The following is an 18,778-nucleotide window of genomic DNA, read 5'->3' as shown; positions in this document are numbered from 1 at the left end:
TTTACATTTTCCTCTTACAAAAATTTATAAATTTTATAAAATATAAAATAAATTTGTTATAAGAAAGACCAAAAAATCATTTATGTGACATTTTTAACGTTTATATTTATATATTAGTGCATTTCGTGAGTTAAGTATTGAATTAATTAGTCAAAAAAAAAAGTTTACAGTCTCAGGTTAACGGAATTAAAGTAATTTAACATAAGAAATAATAAAAATATAGCATGTGATATTTTTTTTTGTAATTTTATTGGAAAATATTATAAATTTTTTATTAGTGTTATCTTTGACCGCGGATATCTTTGAAGCCGTTAATCTGAGAAACTTTGGTCTTCAGACGTTTTTTGTAGAGCGTAAAATTTCCTACTAATATCATTTTTCAGATTGTTGTTACGATGAACCGTTCCAAAGTAATAAAAATTAAAAAATTAAAAAAAATTTTTCCCGTGTTATTTAAATGGAAAATAAAGAAATGGATACAGGCAAATCTTACTATTGATATTAAGAGCTCACATGGGCGCCAAAATTTTTGTTTTTAGGTATACTATCAATTTTTAGACACCAAAAGAAAAAAAAATTCGTCTTTTTTTGAAACACCCTAATATATATATATATATATATATATATATATATATATATATATATATATATATATATATATATATATATATATATATGAAAATGGTCTTCGTTTGAGGCTCAATCACGCCTAAACCACTGATCGTATCGACATGAAACTACCACCATTCGATGCGAAATTTTTCCTAGATGATTTATGGCTATTTATTTTTAGAATTCTAACGTTCCTTCATTTTTTTATTGCTGTTTTACTTTTATGAACATTTATCCCGCTAATAAAAACAAAAGACAAGCGTTTTCTCTTGATTCTTTTGTTTTCATGGATTTCAACGGAGTTTACTAAACGGATAATGTTCTTTTACATTCAGCTAAGAATCTACTTACAAACTTTCACGCATCCACCCACCAACTCCCACGCACCCCTGCACACCCACTCTCATTTTTTGATAAAAATAAAATGCCGTATCTATGATCGAGTATCACTTGAGAACGGCTGGACCGATTGCGTTAATTTTTTTTTGTTGTCTTCAGAATTGTCAGGAGAATGTTTATAGGTAAGAAAATTTTAAAAAAGTCTGCTAAAACGTTAAAAATTTCGATGATAATCGAAATATTCCAATAACAAAGTATTCCAATTTCTATAGTTACTCATCACGAAATCTCGGGAACTATAGGACTTAGAAATGTGAAACTTGGTAGGAATATTACTTTCGTTATGTAGAGGTCAACTAAAAACGTATTTTAAGAAATTCATCCCCCAAAGGGGATTGCGGGGGCGTTAACAATGAACAATTCCCGTTTTTAAACTATAGCTCCTATAAATTCCAAATTTGGTAGGAATCTTCTGTAAGAGATGTAGAAATAATCTAAGAGCAGATTTTACAACAACTCACCGCTGAAAAAGTTTCCGGTGGTGGGTGTTAAAATGTGAAATTTCTATTTCCAAACTGTAACTTCTACAGACTCCAAATGATTATTTTTTTACTGTTTAAATAGAAAAGGTTAAAGTTAATTGTTTTTTTTTTATTTAATTAATTTCATTTGTTTTTATATAACCTAATTAATCTTATGACAAAACGTCAGTTCATAAGCGGTTGAAAAGTGAAATAAAAATGTCCGACAGAGAAAGTATTGAAAGTTTATGTTTGTGTGCTGACTATGTGTTTGGTTCTAAAAACTGGTCTCATGAGATAAAAGCTCAAACTTTAGGTAAGTAATGATTTGTAAAATATATTGATATATAATTAAATTGTAAATTACAAATTTTTATTAATAATTCGACATTAACTATCAAAAGAATCAAGAAAGTTTTATATTGGATGTTTCACAACAGTCCGAATCACTTTAAGTGACAGAAGATTCCATGAAGGGATTGGTTGCTTTGAAGAATACGATAATATAAGTGAATTTTTCTTTGCAGAGATTAGAGAGGTAAATGTGCATAAAACATAAAATAAAGTGATGATAAAGTTCAAGAGTTAATTATAAATGTAATAAAAATTATTTGAATTTATCTAGAAATCGTTAATTGACGGAATTTACAACGCTTTATTATACTTTCAAGAAATACGAACTTACTTTGAGAGAAAAGAACAAGATCGAATGATGCGTTTGGTTAAACAGGCTAAACAACAGCAGGAGTGGAAATTAAAAAGTAATTTTCTATTTGTTAATTGAGATATTTATATAAAACATAATAAATAAATTTAATTTTAATACAACCCCATCAGATGAAAAAAACATCGCGACGGAATCAACTGAGATAGAAGACGAAGAAGTCATAAAAGGAAGAGTAGGTAAAGAAATGGATAAGGAAAAGAACGGAGGATCAAGGGAAAAAAGGAGAAGATTGAAAAGATAAAGGAAGAAAAACGATTAAAAAAATAAAGAAGGAAGTTAGAAAATGTCCAGAAAATAATATTATTGATCTACATTGACGTACATTTAGCTCTAAATTTCGGTTCATTTTCAAGCTACCTTCTCTATTTTTAAAAAAATATTAATGTTTATTATTGTAATTGTAATAAGATTATTTAATATAAGTGCAGCAGTGATAGCTATGCAGCTGGCGTATGATTCAGTTGATCACCCAATCTATGCAGCTTTTAGAGTGGTTAGTACTTTGATGGTTGATCTTCATAAGAATACGATTGGCCTGCATGAACATCATTGTTGTTAGGTATAAGTTAAAGGCTCATTGATCACTACAATGCAGAATTTTAGTGATTAATGAAAATTTGCCTATCACCGATTGTACTGGCGTGAGTTTTCTCTGTGGTTTCCTCATGTCACTGTGTTCCGCCGTGTAATGGGACACAGGGTAGATACGGTACAATAAAGCACATGACGGTCCACAGCCGCAAAATATATATACATACAAATAATTAAATAAATTTTGTTTGTCATTGATAAATAATTAATACCGTAATTAACTTATAAAAAAAAAGTTTATAAATATATTAACACATAATATTTAATCTTCATCTTCATCTTCAATAATCATCTTATGGATTGCAAGAATTGGTAACTCTTCAACTATGAATTCGTTTGAGAAAGTGATTTGATCGAAGAATATTCTAAATTTTGAGTCGGATAGAAATTGATCATTGATAGTTGAGAAATGACAAACAAAATCCGCAGAATTTGAGATCGTCACAATCTATATTAATGATCAATTTTTTTTTATATAAATTCAAAATGGATGTGATTAAATTGAGAAGAAAAAAATAATTTAAATGACGGTAGAACTTTGCTTAGACATTACTTGATTTTTGTTTATTCTTAAACAATGACGAAGTGGAGCATTTTCAACTGCAAACAGATAATTATATGAACGCATTCCCGTTAAAATAAAAACGTAGTAATTTCTTTCTCCATAAGTTTGAAAACCATATATTTCTTCTACATAACCACGAAAACTGAATTGATAAATGTAAATATACGTAATGTGTCTATCGTTATCTATTTAATTATTTTTATACCTGTTATTTCTTCTATAAAAGTATCCGTCATTTGGATGAATAATAATAAATAAGTTCCTGATTAAGTTTACGACGTTATCATGGTTATTCATCTTTCATAGGTTATATCAATCTGTCATTTAATAGATAGTCTTTTGTTTTATCATTTGTTTTCTTTGGTTATGTTAGTCTGTTATTTAATCGATCGTCTTTTTTTAAAAATAAAAATAACATAATATAATTTTAAGATTAGTTGAATGAAGAAGAAGTTTATAATCAGTTCATAAAGAAGATACGTATATTCATTATATTTTTAGTTATAATATTTATTTATTTTTTAATAAGATATATATTAATTTATCATTTGTGATAATAAGTGTATTTATAAATCGAATATTAAATATTTATAAATTGTGTAAAAATAGTGAAATTATGGTGAAAAAAAGAAAAGCTCAAATTGGCCGATCGACACGTAGAACGAAGAGACAAAAAATAGTACGTTCACAACGTTTTGTCGATGAAGCAATTGACGAAAATATTGTCATCGACAACGATATAAATAATGAAGAAATTAGAGAAAATAATATCAATGACAACGACGATATTAATAATGAAGATAATAATGATATTGATGATAATAATAATAATAATAATAATAATAATAATAATAATAATAATAATAATAGCAAGCGATGCTTGCTACGTGGCCTCCAAGCGGCGCATCGCGGGAAACGCAGACCATAACATCAGGTCTGTAGGCGAACGACGTAGCCCGTGCAGTGGGCCAACTACCCACTGCATGGAAATAACTGAGTTACCACAAGATACCAACTCAGAAGTGCTCCCCACAACCGGTCCTTTTCGGATGAGGACCATTCATCAGGTGGGAGGAGCACGCCGGACCCGATGAATGATGACGACCCTGGCGCCTTAAGGACTTACTTTAAGTGGACGGAGGAACTGAGAGTCGATCTCTTGGTGTGCTACCAACGTAGCGAGCCGGGGGTGAGCGGCTATATGGCCCGGATGCACACTCTTTGGAGTGATATGCATCCGGAGCTAGCGCATTTTACGCCCAAACACCTGCGTAATTATGCCGCTCATCTTCGGCGAAATAGAAGATCGCTTGTGCCGGACAGAAGGCAGTCTAATAGACTTTCCTTTCCGGCGCAACTACACCAAAAGCGACGCCGTTCCTCCTTGGACAACAACAATCCCTTTGTAGGACGGCAAGTAAGTATATCTAAAAAGATAACTTACTCCCAACAACAGCTTGACGCGGTAAACGAAGATCTCCGTGCAAACATCCTGGAGGATTCCACCCTGCTCACTGTGAGCCAGGTTGTGTATGGTGCAGCAGTTTCGGCTTTTCCGAGAGAGAGACAATGTCTCTCGATCGAGGCAAGGTTGAAACAGCGCATCTCACAACTTGGCTTGAAAATTGACATGTCCCGGAAACAGGTCTCCCGCATTCAGTGTGTGATTGAGTACGACACAACTCAAACACCATACACGCCCCGAATTCGGCGCATTGCTGCTGAACTTCGGTGGCGTCATCACACACTGAACAAGAGTACTCTTCATGTCATCAAGGAAGAGTGTCTTAATAAATTGCGGGCTCTAGTGGCTGCTAAAAAGTCATTAGAGAAAAGGCTGAAGCGGTTGGTCGACAACTCGTTGTTTCGATCCAGCCCTTCACGGTTTCTGACACCAAAGACCGATGTTACCGGGAATTATCCAACACCTGAGCGGGTGGAAGCTTTTTGGACTGAGTTGTATGGAGATCAACCAAACGTGAACGCCAACACTCCAGCTCTGCACGACTTCAAAGTATTCTGTCGGGAACACCGTCGACAGAATGCTGATGAAGAGAGCCCTGCAGTCAGTGTGGATGAAGTTCGTTCAGCTCTAAATGGCAGCAAAAATTGGGCTGCCCCGGGACCAGACGGCATTAATGTCTTTTGGTGGAAGAAGTTTACTTCTACCCACCTCCATCTGGCCCGCATATTTACATCATACATTAGAGCTGACGATCCGATTCCGGACTGGCTTGTAGAAGGGCGAACCGTACTGATACCTAAAAAAGGTGACTTGTCTGACCCTAAGAATTTCAGGCCTATCACCTGCTTGAATGCGGTTTATAAAATTTTTACAAAAATTTTAAATAACCGTATCTTGCAGCAGATAGAGCCTGTATGGCAACAGATATATGAACAACGTGGCAGTAAAGAGGCCTGTCAGGTTGCAAGGAGAACCTGATAGTGGATCGATGCGTCTTACAAGATGCGATCTACTATCAACGCAACCTGTCAATGGCTTGGATTGACTATCGCAAGACATTTGACTCAACTCCACATGAGTTAATTTTATATCTACTCAAATGCCTGGGAGTCAATCCCGAAATAGTGGAATGTATTCGGCGTACAATGCAGCTCTGGCGAACGCGATTTCACATTGGAAGTGGAAACGCATTGCACGTAACCGGAGTTGTAGAGTACAAACGAGGGGTCTTCCAAGGCGATTCCTTGAGCCCTCTGCTGTTTTGCATTTCACTGCTGCCTATATCTGTTGCTCTCCGTAAAACTCGTGGGTACTCTGTGGGGCCTCCGGGTGATCGAAAATATTCGATCACCCATCTGCTTTACATGGATGATCTGAAGCTATATAGTGCTGATGAAGATCATCTACAAGCAGCCCTCAACATCGTAGCAGAGTACACACGAGATGTCGGAATGTCTTTTGGGTTGGACAAGTGTGCGGTCGTACATCTGGCGAGGGGTAAGTGCTCTGATACTGGTGATGATGTCGAATTAGTGGATGGGAGCGTCTTAAGCCAATTAGACGCCGGGGAGTTGTATAGATATCTAGGAATGGAAGAGCACCGCATGCATGCGGTCTCTGAAGTCCGAACAACTCTCCAGAGCGAGTATGTTAGGAGACTCCGGAAAATTTGCCCTCCGAACTTTCCGGCAAAAACAAAGTCTCAGCTACTAACATGCTCGCTGTCCCAGTCTTACTATACTCTTTCGGTGTCCTGAAATGGACCCGAAAGGATTTACGAGATCTCGACATCAAAACCCGTAAGATCATTAATATGAATCGGAGCATGCACCCCAATTCATCAGTCACCAGATTATACCTCTCCCGGTCCATCGGTGGGAGAGGTTTGCAGAGTTTGGAGCGGCTTCACGACCGTTTGGTCCTGGGTTTAACTCACGAAGTTGTCAATTTCACTGCAGACGAGGATGACTTTCTTATGCAAATTGTACATAAACATGAAAATGCGCATAAGGGGTCATTCTTGTATAAGGCAGCAATATATGCGGCAAGAACCCTTGGTCTTGGAGAAATAAACGCTCTTATGGAACTCCGAAAGGAGGAATTTAAGAGCGTCATCAGGAACGCCGAGGAAAAACTACTCCTTGGCGAACTGATGGACAAGTCCATGCACAGCGTGTTCTTTAAACACGTGCGTGATCATGGCTTGTCCATCCAGCTGACGTTTTCCTTCTTAAAGTCAGCGGGCCTGATGTCCGAGACTGAAGGGTTCATATTTGCCTGCCAAGATGGTGTCATTAACACTCTTGAGTACCGTAGCAAGGTGCTCCAGGTGCAGCTTCCGGACACGTCCTGTAGGAGGTGTAGACCACATCCGGAGACGCTTATGCACCTTTTGTCGGCATGTCCAGTGCTGGCGAGAGGTGCATATATCCAGCGTCACAATGCTGCCCTGAGAGTACTGTACTACTATCTTCGTCATTGCTACGGTATTGACGTGACACCAGTGCTGCCTTATTTGCCAGGAGATATTCCCCAGGTTGTTGAGAATGACAGTTGCAAAATTTATTGGAACATGCCATTTGCAACAACCCGGCGGATAGATCACAACAAACCTGATATTGTGCTCTTCGACAAGGCCACTCGTGACATTTATGTCATTGAGTTCTCGGCCCCGGCTGAATACAACATCTCAGCCAAAGAAGAGCACAAAAGACAAATATATCAGGATCTCCTGTTTGAAATTGGCAAACTTTACCCAGGTTACCGTGTCAAGCTTGTCGTCCTGATTGTTGGCGTCCTAGGAGGGATGAAACAGTCTTTTGTATCCTCACTTGCCAAAGTTCCAGCTTGCTCATCAAAAGCTGAGTTCTTGGCAGTTAGGATGCAGAAGGCTGTTTTACTTGGTTCTCTCCGTCTCTTAAGGGAAATGACTTTGGCCTGCTGTGATCACTAACCGCCTTGTTGTGCGGAGTGGTCCAGCAGTAACGGATGGAGCTCAGGCTGGGCCCTCGGAGAATCGGACTCCGGGGATAACCCCCCTGAGCATTTAATAACAAAATAATAATAATAATAATAACCTCTTGGTGTGCTACCAACGTAGCGAGCCGGGGGTGAGCGGCTATATGGCCCGGATGCACACTCTTTGGAGTGATATGCATCCGGAGCTAGCGCATTTTACGCCCAAACACCTGCGTAATTATGCCGCTCATCTTCGGCGAAATAGAAGATCGCTTGTGCCGGACAGTAGGCAGTCTAATAGACTTTCCTTTCCGGCGCAACTACACCAAGAGCGACGCCGTTCCTCCTTGGACAACAACAATCCCTTTGTAGGACGGCAAGTAAGTATATCTAAAAAGATAACTTACTCCCAACAACAACTTGACGCGGTAAACGAAGATCTCCGTGCAACTATCCTGGAGGACTCCACCCTGCTCACTGTGAGCCAGGTTGTGTATGGTGCAGCAGTTTCGGCTTTTCCGAGAGAGAGACATTATCTCTCGATCGAGGCAAGGTTGAGACAGCGCATCTTACAACTTGGCTCCAAAATTGACAGATCCCGGAAACATGTCTCCCGCATTCAGTGTGTGATTGAGTTCGAAACAACTCAAAAAGCATACACGCCCCGAATTCGACGCATTGTTACTGAACTTCGGCGGCGTCATCACACACTGAACAAGAGTACTCTTCTTGTCATCAAAGAAGAGTCTCTTAATAAATTGCGGGCTCTAGTGACTGCCAAAAAGTCACTAGAGAAAAGGCTGAAGCGGTTGGTCGACAACTCGTTGTTTCGATCCAGCCCTTCACGGTTTCTGACATCAAAGACCAATGTTACCGGGACTTATCCAACACCTGAGCGGGTGGAAGCTTTTTGGACTGAGTTGTATGGAGATCAACCAAACGTGAACGCCAATACTCCAGCTCTGCACGACTTCAAAGCATTCTGTCGGGAACACCGTCGGCAGAATGCTGATGAAGAGAGCCCTGCAGTCAGTGTGGATGAAGTTCGTTCAGCTCTAAATGGCAGCAAAAATTGGGCTGCCTCGGGACCAGATGGCATTAATGTCTTCTGGTGGAAAAAGTTTACTTCTACCCACCTCCATCTGGCCCGCATATTTACATCGTACATTAGAGCTGACGATCCGATTCCGAACTGGCTTGTAGAAGGGCGAACCGTACTGATACCTAAAAAAGGTGACTTGTCTGACCCTAAGAATTTCAGGCCTATCACCTGCTTGAATGCGGTTTATAAAATTTTTACAAAAATTTTAAATAACTGTATCTTGCAGCAGATAGAGCCTGTATGGCAACAGATATATGAACAACGTGGCAATAAAAGAGGCCTGTCAGGTTGCAAGGAGAACCTGATAGTGGATCGATGCGTCTTACAAGATGCGATCTACTATCAATGCAACCTGTCAATGGCTTGGATTGATTATCGCAAGGCATTTGACTCAACTCCACATGAGTTGATTTTATATCTACTCAAATGCCTGGGAGTCAATCCGGAAATAGTGGAATGCATTCGGCGTACAATGCAGCTCTGGCGAACGCGTTTTCACATTGGAAGTGGAAATGCATTGCACGTAACCGGAGTTGTAGAGTATAAACGGAGGGTCTTCCAAGGTGATTCCTTGAGCCCTCTGCTGTTTTGCGTTTCACTGCTGCCTATATCTATTGCTCTCCGTAAAACTCGTGGGTACTCTGTGGGGCCTCCGGGTGATCGAAACTATTCGATTACCCATCTGCTTTACATGGATGATCTGAAGATGTATAGTGCTGATAAAGATCATCTACAAGCGGCCCTCAACATCGTAGCAGAGTACACACGAGATGTCGGAATGTCTTTTGGGTTGGACAAGTGTGCGGTCGTACATCGCGAGGGGTAAGTGCTCTGATACTGGTGTTGATGTCGAGTTAGTGGATGGGAGTGTCTTAAGACAATTAGACGCCGGGGAGTTGTATAGATATCTAGGAATGGAAGAGCACCGCATGCATGCGGTCTCTGAAGTCCGAACAACTCTCCAGAGCGAGTATGTTAGGAGACTCCGGAAAATTTGGTCCTCCGAACTTTCCGGCAAAAACAAAGTCTCAGCTACTAACATGCTCGCTGTCCCAGTCTTACTATACTCTTTCGGTGTCCTGAAATGGACCCGAAAGGATTTACGAGATCTCGACATCAAAACCCGTAAGATCATTAATATGAATCGGAGCATGCACCCCAATTCATCAGTCGCCAGATTATACCTCTCCCGGTCCATCGGTGGGAGAGGTTTGCAGAGTTTGGAGCGGCTTCACGACCGTTTGGTCCTGGGTTTAACTCACGAAGTTGTCAATTTCACTGCAGACGAGGATGACTTTCTTATGCAAATTGTACATAAACATGAAAATGCGCATAAGGGGTCATTCTTGTATAAGGCAGCAATATATGCGGCAAGAACCCTTGGTCTTGGAGAAATAAACGCTCTTATGGAACTCCGAAAGGAGGAATTTAAGAGCGTCATCAGGAACGCCGAGGAAAAACTACTCCTTGGCGAACTGATGGACAAGTCCATGCACAGCGTGTTCTTTAAACACGTGCGTGATCATGGCTTGTCCATCCAGCTGACGTTTTTTTCCTTCTTAAAGTCAGCGGGCCTGATGTCCGAGACTGAAGGGTTCATATTTGCCTGCCAAGATGGTGTCATTAACACTCTTGAGTACCGTAGCAAGGTGCTCCAGGTGCAGCTTCCGGACACGTCCTGTAGGAGGTGTAGACAACATCCGGAGACGCTTATGCACCTTTTGTCGGCATGTCCAGTGCTGGCGAGAGGTGCATATATCCAGCGTCACAATGCTGCCCTGAGAGTACTGTACTACTATCTTCGTCATTGCTACGGTATTGACGTGACACCAGTGCTGCCTTATTTGCCAGGAGATATTCCCCAGGTTGTTGAGAATGACAGTTGCAAAATTTATTGGAACATGCCATTTGCAACAACCCGGCGGATAGATCACAACAAACCTGATATTGTGCTCTTCGACAAGGCCACTCGTGACATTTATGTCATTGAGTTCTCGGCCCCGGCTGAATACAACATCTCAGCCAAAGAAGAGCACAAAAGACAAATATATCAGGATCTCCTGTTTGAAATTGGCAAACTTTACCCAGGTTACCGTGTCAAGCTTGTCGTCCTGATTGTTGGCGTCCTAGGAGGGATGAAACAGTCTTTTGTATCCTCACTTGCCAAAGTTCCAGCTTGCTCATCAAAAGCTGAGTTCTTGGCAGTTAGGATGCAGAAGGCTGTTTTACTTGGTTCTCTCCGTCTCTTAAGGGAAATGACTTTGGCCTGCTGTGATCACTAACCGCCTTGTTGTGCGGAGTGGTCCAGCAGTAACGGATGGAGCTCAGGCTGGGCCCTCGGAGAATCGGACTCCGGGGATAACCCCCCTGAGCATTTAATAACAAAATAATAATAATAATAATAATAATAAAAAGAACAACAGATTATTATTATTATTATTATTATTATTATTATTATTATTATTATTATTATTATTATTATTATTATTATTATTATTATTATTATTATTATTATTATTATTATTATTATTATTATTATTATTATTATTATTATTATTATTATTATTATTATTATTATTATTATTATTATTATTATTATTATTATTATTATTATTATTATTATTATTATTATTATTATTATTATTATTATTATTAAAAAAAGCTTAAATAAATCTATGTCATTCGCCTGGCATAGTAATCCGTTTCATAATTCGATGAGATAGAGTGAATATGTACATTACATCTTGATAAAGAAGAAATAACGTTTACTAATACTTAGTTATACGTTTATAATGTTCGTTGCAACGATAAACATGAAATTAATAAATAAAGAAAAAAAATTGAATGGTTACTAGGTTCATTGTTTTTTGTTATTAAAAAAAAAAATAAGCAAATAAACATTTAAACCATTTATCTGTCATCAACGCTACTATCAACATCAACTTCATGAATTTTCAACGGTCACCATTTTTCCGGCAAGGGCGTCATTATAAGTATGTCTTTTTTATAATTTGTAATTGAATTTAAAATCTTTTTTGTTTATTTTATAAATTATTGATTATTTTTTTTTTCAGTTTCACTGGGTACGTTCAGAAGCTTTTCGGGTACCGTGAATTACTTTTTACCGACAATTTTTCATTTGGCCTGGGTCTGGGGATCATGTTATAATGATTGTCGATAATCAACATGAGCTTGAGTCGATTATCAAAATAAATCAGGTAAAAAGAAAAAAGGTTGTGGTTAAACGTACTCTCTGCTCACCGTATTGGTCCGCAGTGGTCATACGTTTAACCATTTCCATTAAAACATTTTATGATATTTCTTTTTCAAATATCATATCGCCCCGGGTCGAAAAAAAATCTTAATTATGACTTAAAATTTAAGTCAAAATCCTTCAAATTTCAACTAAGTTAATTTTTTTAGTCAGTATAAAATTTCCATAACAGTTGACTTAGATTTGACTTTTTGTGGCTTAGTTAGGATCGATTTAAGCCACATTTAAGTCAAAATTGCGTCGATTTAAATGCATTTTAATTAGATTTAAGTTAAAAAAAGTTTCATTTAAGTCAAAATTAATTCAATTGAAATATATTTTATTCAGATTTAAGACAAAAAAAGTTACATTAAAGTCAGAATAAAACAAAATTAAACAGTTACAATGCAAATTTAAAAAATACTTATAATTAGTAACATATAATTAATTATAGGAATAATTATTAACCACAGCTATAATAATAATAATAATAATAATAATAATAATAATAATAATAATAATATTAGTAATTAAAAAAATAATTATTATAAATATTCAAAAGTTGAAAAAATGTTGGAAGCATTGAAGTGTGATTTGGCTGGAAGAATTCCAATTTCTTGGATCGTTTAGATAATTTATTAGAATTATTCGATGTAGTCATTGATCGTTTTGTAGAAGATCTCGAAGTTGAAGGACTCGCTCCTTTATATTTTAACTTCCGGTTACAGCAAACGTTATTTATATGTTTGGAAAACATTTTTGATGTGATAGGAATGGCCAACTTTATTTTAATTAAATCTAAAATTATCAATTTATTAATATGAAATCATCATAATCTTACGTCATAAATTTAATTTTACGATATCTACCTTTAATCGCGTCGCTTAGACGCCAATAGACTCCAAGAGATCCTTTACAACCTTTAGCTGAATAAAATTGTAGATTATTTCCATATAATTCGACTAAGATCTCCGTAATAATTTTTTTCCAATCTTTTTTTTCTCCGTGGCGGCGCAGAATAGATTCAAATCTTTCTTTACGTATATAACAATTTGAGCCTTCGAAAATTTCGACCTGTAAATAATGGAAGAAATGCGTTGGTACACTGATAGAAGGATTTGTTTATAGTTAAAAATATTTGTTAATATTTAACAAATCATTCATTAGAGACCACTTGTTAGTCCTTAATAAATATTTCTTAGTATTTATAAAGATTTATTAATATTTAATAAAGGAATATCAGATTTATTAAATACAAATAAATCATTTTAAATACCAAGAAATATTTGTTTAATACTAAAAAGTAGTCTCTAATAAATTATTTGTTAACTATTAACGAATATTTTTTTAAACAAATGAATCTTTCTATCAGTGTATTAAAAGTAATTACTGGAAAAAATATTAAATAGTTAAGGTCAATATTACCTTATTTGGACTAACTGTATTAATGCACTTAATGGCCTGTAAATATCATTGATAAATTATTAAACATAGTTATGTAATAACGATCTATAAATCGATAGCAAAATATTTTCAAATTACTTACAAATGACTTTTATTCATACCTGATTTGTCTGAAGTTCATTTGTTGATGTATTTTGTCTTTGGTGAATACCTTCAAAATAGCACATTATACATCTCATACCATCCATGAATTCATGAGACACTAAAATTAAAAAAAAAAATATTTGCTTGCAATAATTTAATATAAAATTATAATTTTATAAAATTATCTATAAACATAATCATTACGATAACATTAATAACTATGATTATAATAATAATAAAGCAAGAAACTATAATAGTAAAAAAAATTCAATTATTAATATCAAAATAAATAAACTATAGCAATTAAGCTTTAAGCAATTAAACTTTGTTTTTCTACAAAAATTATTGTTTTTCAACAAAAATTATTTCTTTTTCATCAAAAATTTTTTTTTTACCAAAAATCGTTTTTTGATTAACAAAAATGATTTTTTTCCAACAAAAATTATATTGTTTTTAATAAAATCTTTTAAGCTTCAATAGATTTACTGAAAGTTTACATACATAGAGGTGGACTTTCCAATTCATTAGCAATTGTATCGTTTTCTTTATCTTCCTTATCATCTTCACTACTTGATTCCCCATCAGATGATCTGGTACAATTTTGGAGAGGATCAACCGCATCTGAAGTTAATTCAGATGGACTTTGAGTTTTTAAGCTATTAAAAATCGAAGCTTTTTTTAGAAGGGATTCACTACGGTTTTGTTTTTGGCTAACTGCACTCTTATTTTTGGTTTTTTTATTTTGTAATTCCTTTTTCTTGTCCAATACATCTTTAGTGTATGATTTTTGTATTTTTGGATCAATAATACAACCGACATCATCAACTGCTAATTTTTCTAAATCAGATATCTTACCTTTCATTAAAAAGAATATTTTTGTTTAATTAATCACCTGTTTTTATACATAAAAATAATTTCAATAATACTTACAACCCATTTTCAAAACTCTCGCTGAATGCTTCATAGTTACATTAGTTGTTTTATCCGTCCATTCGAGTGAGGTTAGAGCTCCTTCGTGTCGATCACGCGCAGGAATTTTCGAGGTAGCTATTACATCAGACTTTTTGTCCAAAATCCAATATATCAGAGCAAATCTCATGATTTAAATCTTTATCAAATGTATCAAATGAAAATAAAATTAAATGAAGAGCTGTAGAGAACAAAATCGACGCTTAGTATATTGTAGATGTTATGCGTAGTATATTGTAGACGTTATACGCACAATGTCGACACAATTATGATGCTCTTACACTATTGGTCATCTGAGAGAGCAATGCTTAACGCTATTGGTCAATTTTTAATAAGACTGCATGATTGGGTACCATCTTCTTTACCGATTGCAGACCTAAGAAAACTCAGCTTAATATATTCACTAGCTTATCGACTATTTATGTCAGCTTTATAAACACAACTTTATAAAGTTTACAAATTAAAAAAAAAAAAAACATTTTAACTAATACAACTTATTACTAATTTAAATAAAAGAATTCGATAAAAAAATTTGTTATTATTAATAAATAAAATATAAAATGTTATATCATAGTATTGGAGATTTATCTCCAGATTTTGGAGCGCTTGAGATTAGATAACCTAAAACAAAGATAGAGTGCAGCCTTGGTGAATGAAATAATTTTATTAATTTTTTCTAAAAAACAACAATTTTGGTAAGTACGGCCTGTTATAATCTTAATTTTTATTAATAATATTTATAATGCTATTATTGATAAAATGAAAATGAGAAATTTTTTCAAACACTTGTTTTGTCAACAATAGTCAATGACACAAATAGCAATATTATAAATTTTCAATATGAGAAAACAACTTAGAGAACAAAGTCAAGAAGCAAGATATAAGTACATGAAATCTGTCGAAAAGAGTGATGAAAATAAGCACGAAAAACTGTAAGTTATTTTATTTATTAATTGCATGTCATTTTCGTAGGTGTAAAAAAAACAAACATTTGGAGTCCTATTGGCATGTTGTTTGACATAATTTTTTCCTTAAATTTTTAGTTACGGGTCGGAACAAACCAAAACTGCTGAAGACTTTCTGCAGATCACAAATCCTGAATTAGATAATGATACATCAAATATAAATAATTCGTCAGACCATCCGAATCCATCGAATTCCAGCGAGAGTTCATCATCAGAAAATTCGACCTTTGATGATAGCAGTAATGAAATTACTCCAAATAATTCATCTAGTAATGCCGATTCTTCGATCTCTGCAGAAAGTGAAGATTCAAGGATTTTGGACAATATTGGAGACAATCCTAATATTAGTAATAATGATGGTGCAGAAAATATAAATGATGCGGATCGTTTGTTGATACCACTTTATAGAGGATCAGTTATGAATGTTGAACAAAGTAATTTGATGATTTTATCATTGCTACTGAAACACAACATGACACAGTCATGTATTTCTGATGTCATGGAAGTCGTAAAATTCCACTGTCCCTCTGAAGGCTTACAGAAAAATAATTTACATATTTTTAATAAATATGTGTCCAAAGCTGAACTACTCAAACATTACTATTGCGTTAACTGTCTTAATAATTTAATGACTGAAGATGAAAAGTGCAGTTGTGGTCATAAGGAGGTTGCATATTTCTTGCAATTATCTATTTTTGATCAGCTACAAGAACTATTTCGCCGACCGGGTTTTTTCGATCAGCTTCAACATCGTTTTCATCGACAGAAAACAAGTAATACTTCTGTTGAAGATATTTACGATGGTACTTTATATCAAAAATACTGGAGAAATGGATTTTTCGCGAGTCCATGCAACATTTCACTTACCTGGTACATTGATGGAGTATCACCATTCAAATCTTCCAAATATAGCCTAACTCCTTTTTATATAAGAATAAATGAATTACCTTATCACAAAAGAATCTTAAAAGAAAATACAATCTTAGCTGGACTATGGTTTGGATTGGTAAAGCCAGACTATAATCTATATATAGATAAATTTTATTTGGAATTCCAAAGTTTGTATGAAGGAAAACAGCTTTATATACACGATCTTAATGCATTGAGGACTGTTAAAGCTGTTTTACTGACTGGTACGGCTGATCTTCCAGCGAAAGCTGCAGTGTTAAACATGATATTATTTAACGGCGAGTATGGTTGTGTTGACTGTGAAAACCCCGGTGAAACTTTGAAGCTCAATACAGGTGGACATACATTTATAAATATCAACCGAATGCACCTCTACGTAGTTTAACAAATGTCTTACATTATGCAGACAAAGCTGTTGCTTTGAAAAAAGTAATTAAAGGCGTTAAAGGACCTTGCGCTCTGTCTAAAGTCATGTCTAATTTTATTGTTGGTAATGCAATCGACTCGATGCATTGTATTTACGAAGGCAATGTAAAAAAATTAATGCATTTATGGTTTGATGCAGAATATAGTTCAAGTCCATTTTCTCTCAGGCAAGTAATTGATGTAGTTAAAGACAAATTTAAAAATATCCAAGTTCCACGGTTCGTTCATCGATTCAATACTATTGATAATTTTGCCACTTGGAAAGCATCAGAATATAAAAATTGGTTCTTTTATTACTCGGTTCCTATTTTATCAGATATAATGACACCTGAGTATTTCAGTCACTATATGCTTTTAGCAACTTCTATTGTGATGCTAAACGCAAATGTAATAACTCAAACGATGATAAATACCAGTAAAAAAAATTTACAATTGTTCGTCAAACTATTTCCAGATTTATATGATCTAAAGTAAAATCATTGGGACCATTGTGGTCGCATTCATGCTTTTCATTGGAAAATCTAAATGGCTTAATGGTAAAAGATATGCATGGTACAACGAATGCAGATTCACAAATTGTTAATTCACATTGGCAAAATTTATTGTTACATTCTCGAGTACAGAGATTACCTGATGGTACAATGCGTGACTTTGCTAAAAGAAAAAAAAAACAAGTAAAAATACAAGAAATCTTCGATAAATTCAGTACAGTTGGTACTTACTCAAAATTTGACTTGGATAAAGACAATGTTGTAACAAGAAGTTTAAATAATGGGAACATTCAAGGTGTTTATGGTTTAGAATATTTTCGATTATTATTAAATGGTATATTGTTTATATCAAAAAATTATAAAGAAACATTAAAAAATAATTCTTCTTATGTAGCATTTAAATACTTGAATGAAAAACGTTTTGGTCTTCTTCATTCTTTTATAAAAATTATTGATAAAATATGCGATTGTCAAAAAATTAGTAATTATAAGTGCCTTGGCCATCATTTTGCAATAATAACTCTGCTGCAAGTAGAATCTTTCAAAGAGCCTGTCAGACTTCTCCAACTATCACACTTATATGAATTCATTGTAACTGAAAATGTATTTGCGATTCCTGTCGAAAATTTACTATCGGTATGTTTTTATATTAATACAGGTAATAAAACATTTATTGCAGAATTGGTTAATCAACATGAAAATGAATGATATTGTAAACAAGAGCTTGTACAAATTCTTCAGGAACAGAATAAAAAAAAATCATTGCAATAAAAATTTTTTTAATAATAATTTTGATTTAATCAGAAATAATTTTTTAAAAATTTGCTGTAATTAAAATTGAGTTTTAATTTTAGATAAGTTTAATAAATAAATAAGTATAAAAACCCCATTCGATTTGACTTAATTAAGTTAAAATTAAGTCAAATATAGAACTAGATTTCGAATCGATAACCAGTTATTTTTTTAAGACAAAATAAGTCAAATTTAAGGCAATGAAATAATTTAAGCCAAAAAAAGTTAAATTAAAGGAAACTAAACAATTTAAGTAAAAAAAAAGTCTAATTTAAGGCAAAAAAGTTAAAAAAAGTTAAGATTAAGTCAACATTAAGTCAAAAAAAGTTTAAACAGTTAAAATGTGGAATACAGTTGTCGGTATATCGACGACTTCAAAGGAAATTAAGTTAAATCAAGTCAAATTTAAGATTTTTTTTCGACCCGGGGCGTTACAGATGCCATCTGGAACTTAATATAATAATGATTTTTTTTCACTTTTTGAAGGTGCTGATGGTTTGCGCGGTCTGCCAGTATGGTCGGAGCTTTGATGTCGGTCAAAATTA

General features: G+C 34.7%; 3 protein-coding genes across 3 annotated transcripts in view; 1 reads left to right on the top strand and 2 right to left on the bottom strand.

Annotated features, from left to right (window-relative positions):
- Positions 1–18,778, bottom strand: part of LOC141530710 (glutamate receptor ionotropic, kainate 2-like) — a 243,848-nt gene that overhangs the window by 155,662 nt on the left and 69,408 nt on the right. The gene's annotated exons all lie outside the window — the stretch shown is intronic.
- Positions 12,657–15,692, bottom strand: LOC141531447 (uncharacterized). Its single transcript, XM_074249284.1, has 5 exons — positions 14,183–15,692; positions 13,699–13,799; positions 13,559–13,594; positions 13,003–13,207; positions 12,657–12,931 (listed from the first exon to the last, which is right to left on the bottom strand). The coding sequence occupies exons 1-5, from the start codon at positions 14,541–14,543 to the stop codon at positions 12,657–12,659; spliced, it is 978 nt and encodes a 325-aa protein (XP_074105385.1). The 5' UTR covers positions 14,544–15,692.
- LOC141530660 (uncharacterized) lies at positions 15,692–17,033 on the top strand. Its single transcript, XM_074247894.1, has one exon. It carries the CDS (start codon positions 16,034–16,036, stop codon positions 16,907–16,909), a length of 876 nt encoding a protein of 291 aa, XP_074103995.1. The 5' UTR covers positions 15,692–16,033; the 3' UTR covers positions 16,910–17,033.

The sequence above is a fragment of the Cotesia typhae genome, unplaced genomic scaffold (assembly GCF_013202065.1).
Source record: "Cotesia typhae breed Kobodo isofemale line unplaced genomic scaffold, CoteBio_Ctyphae contig_5, whole genome shotgun sequence".
Classification (NCBI taxonomy): domain Eukaryota; kingdom Metazoa; phylum Arthropoda; class Insecta; order Hymenoptera; family Braconidae; genus Cotesia; species Cotesia typhae.
This window is presented reverse-complemented; position numbering and strand designations above follow the sequence as displayed.

Bases quoted from the DNA above. Each gene is read 5' to 3' on its own strand.
- LOC141531447 (XM_074249284.1), bottom strand. From the start codon at position 14,543: ATGAAAGGTAAGATATCTGATTTAGAAAAATTAGCAGTTGATGATGTC. The intron at 13,595-13,698 runs GTATGAATAAAA...TGATATTTACAG, and splicing joins ATGAACTTCAGACAAATCAG to GCCATTAAGTGCATTAATAC. The intron at 13,208-13,558 runs GTAATATTGACC...CATTATTTACAG, and splicing joins ATACAGTTAGTCCAAATAAG to GTCGAAATTTTCGAAGGCTC.
- LOC141530660 (XM_074247894.1), top strand. From the start codon at position 16,034: ATGAATGTTGAACAAAGTAATTTGATGATTTTATCATTGCTACTGAAA.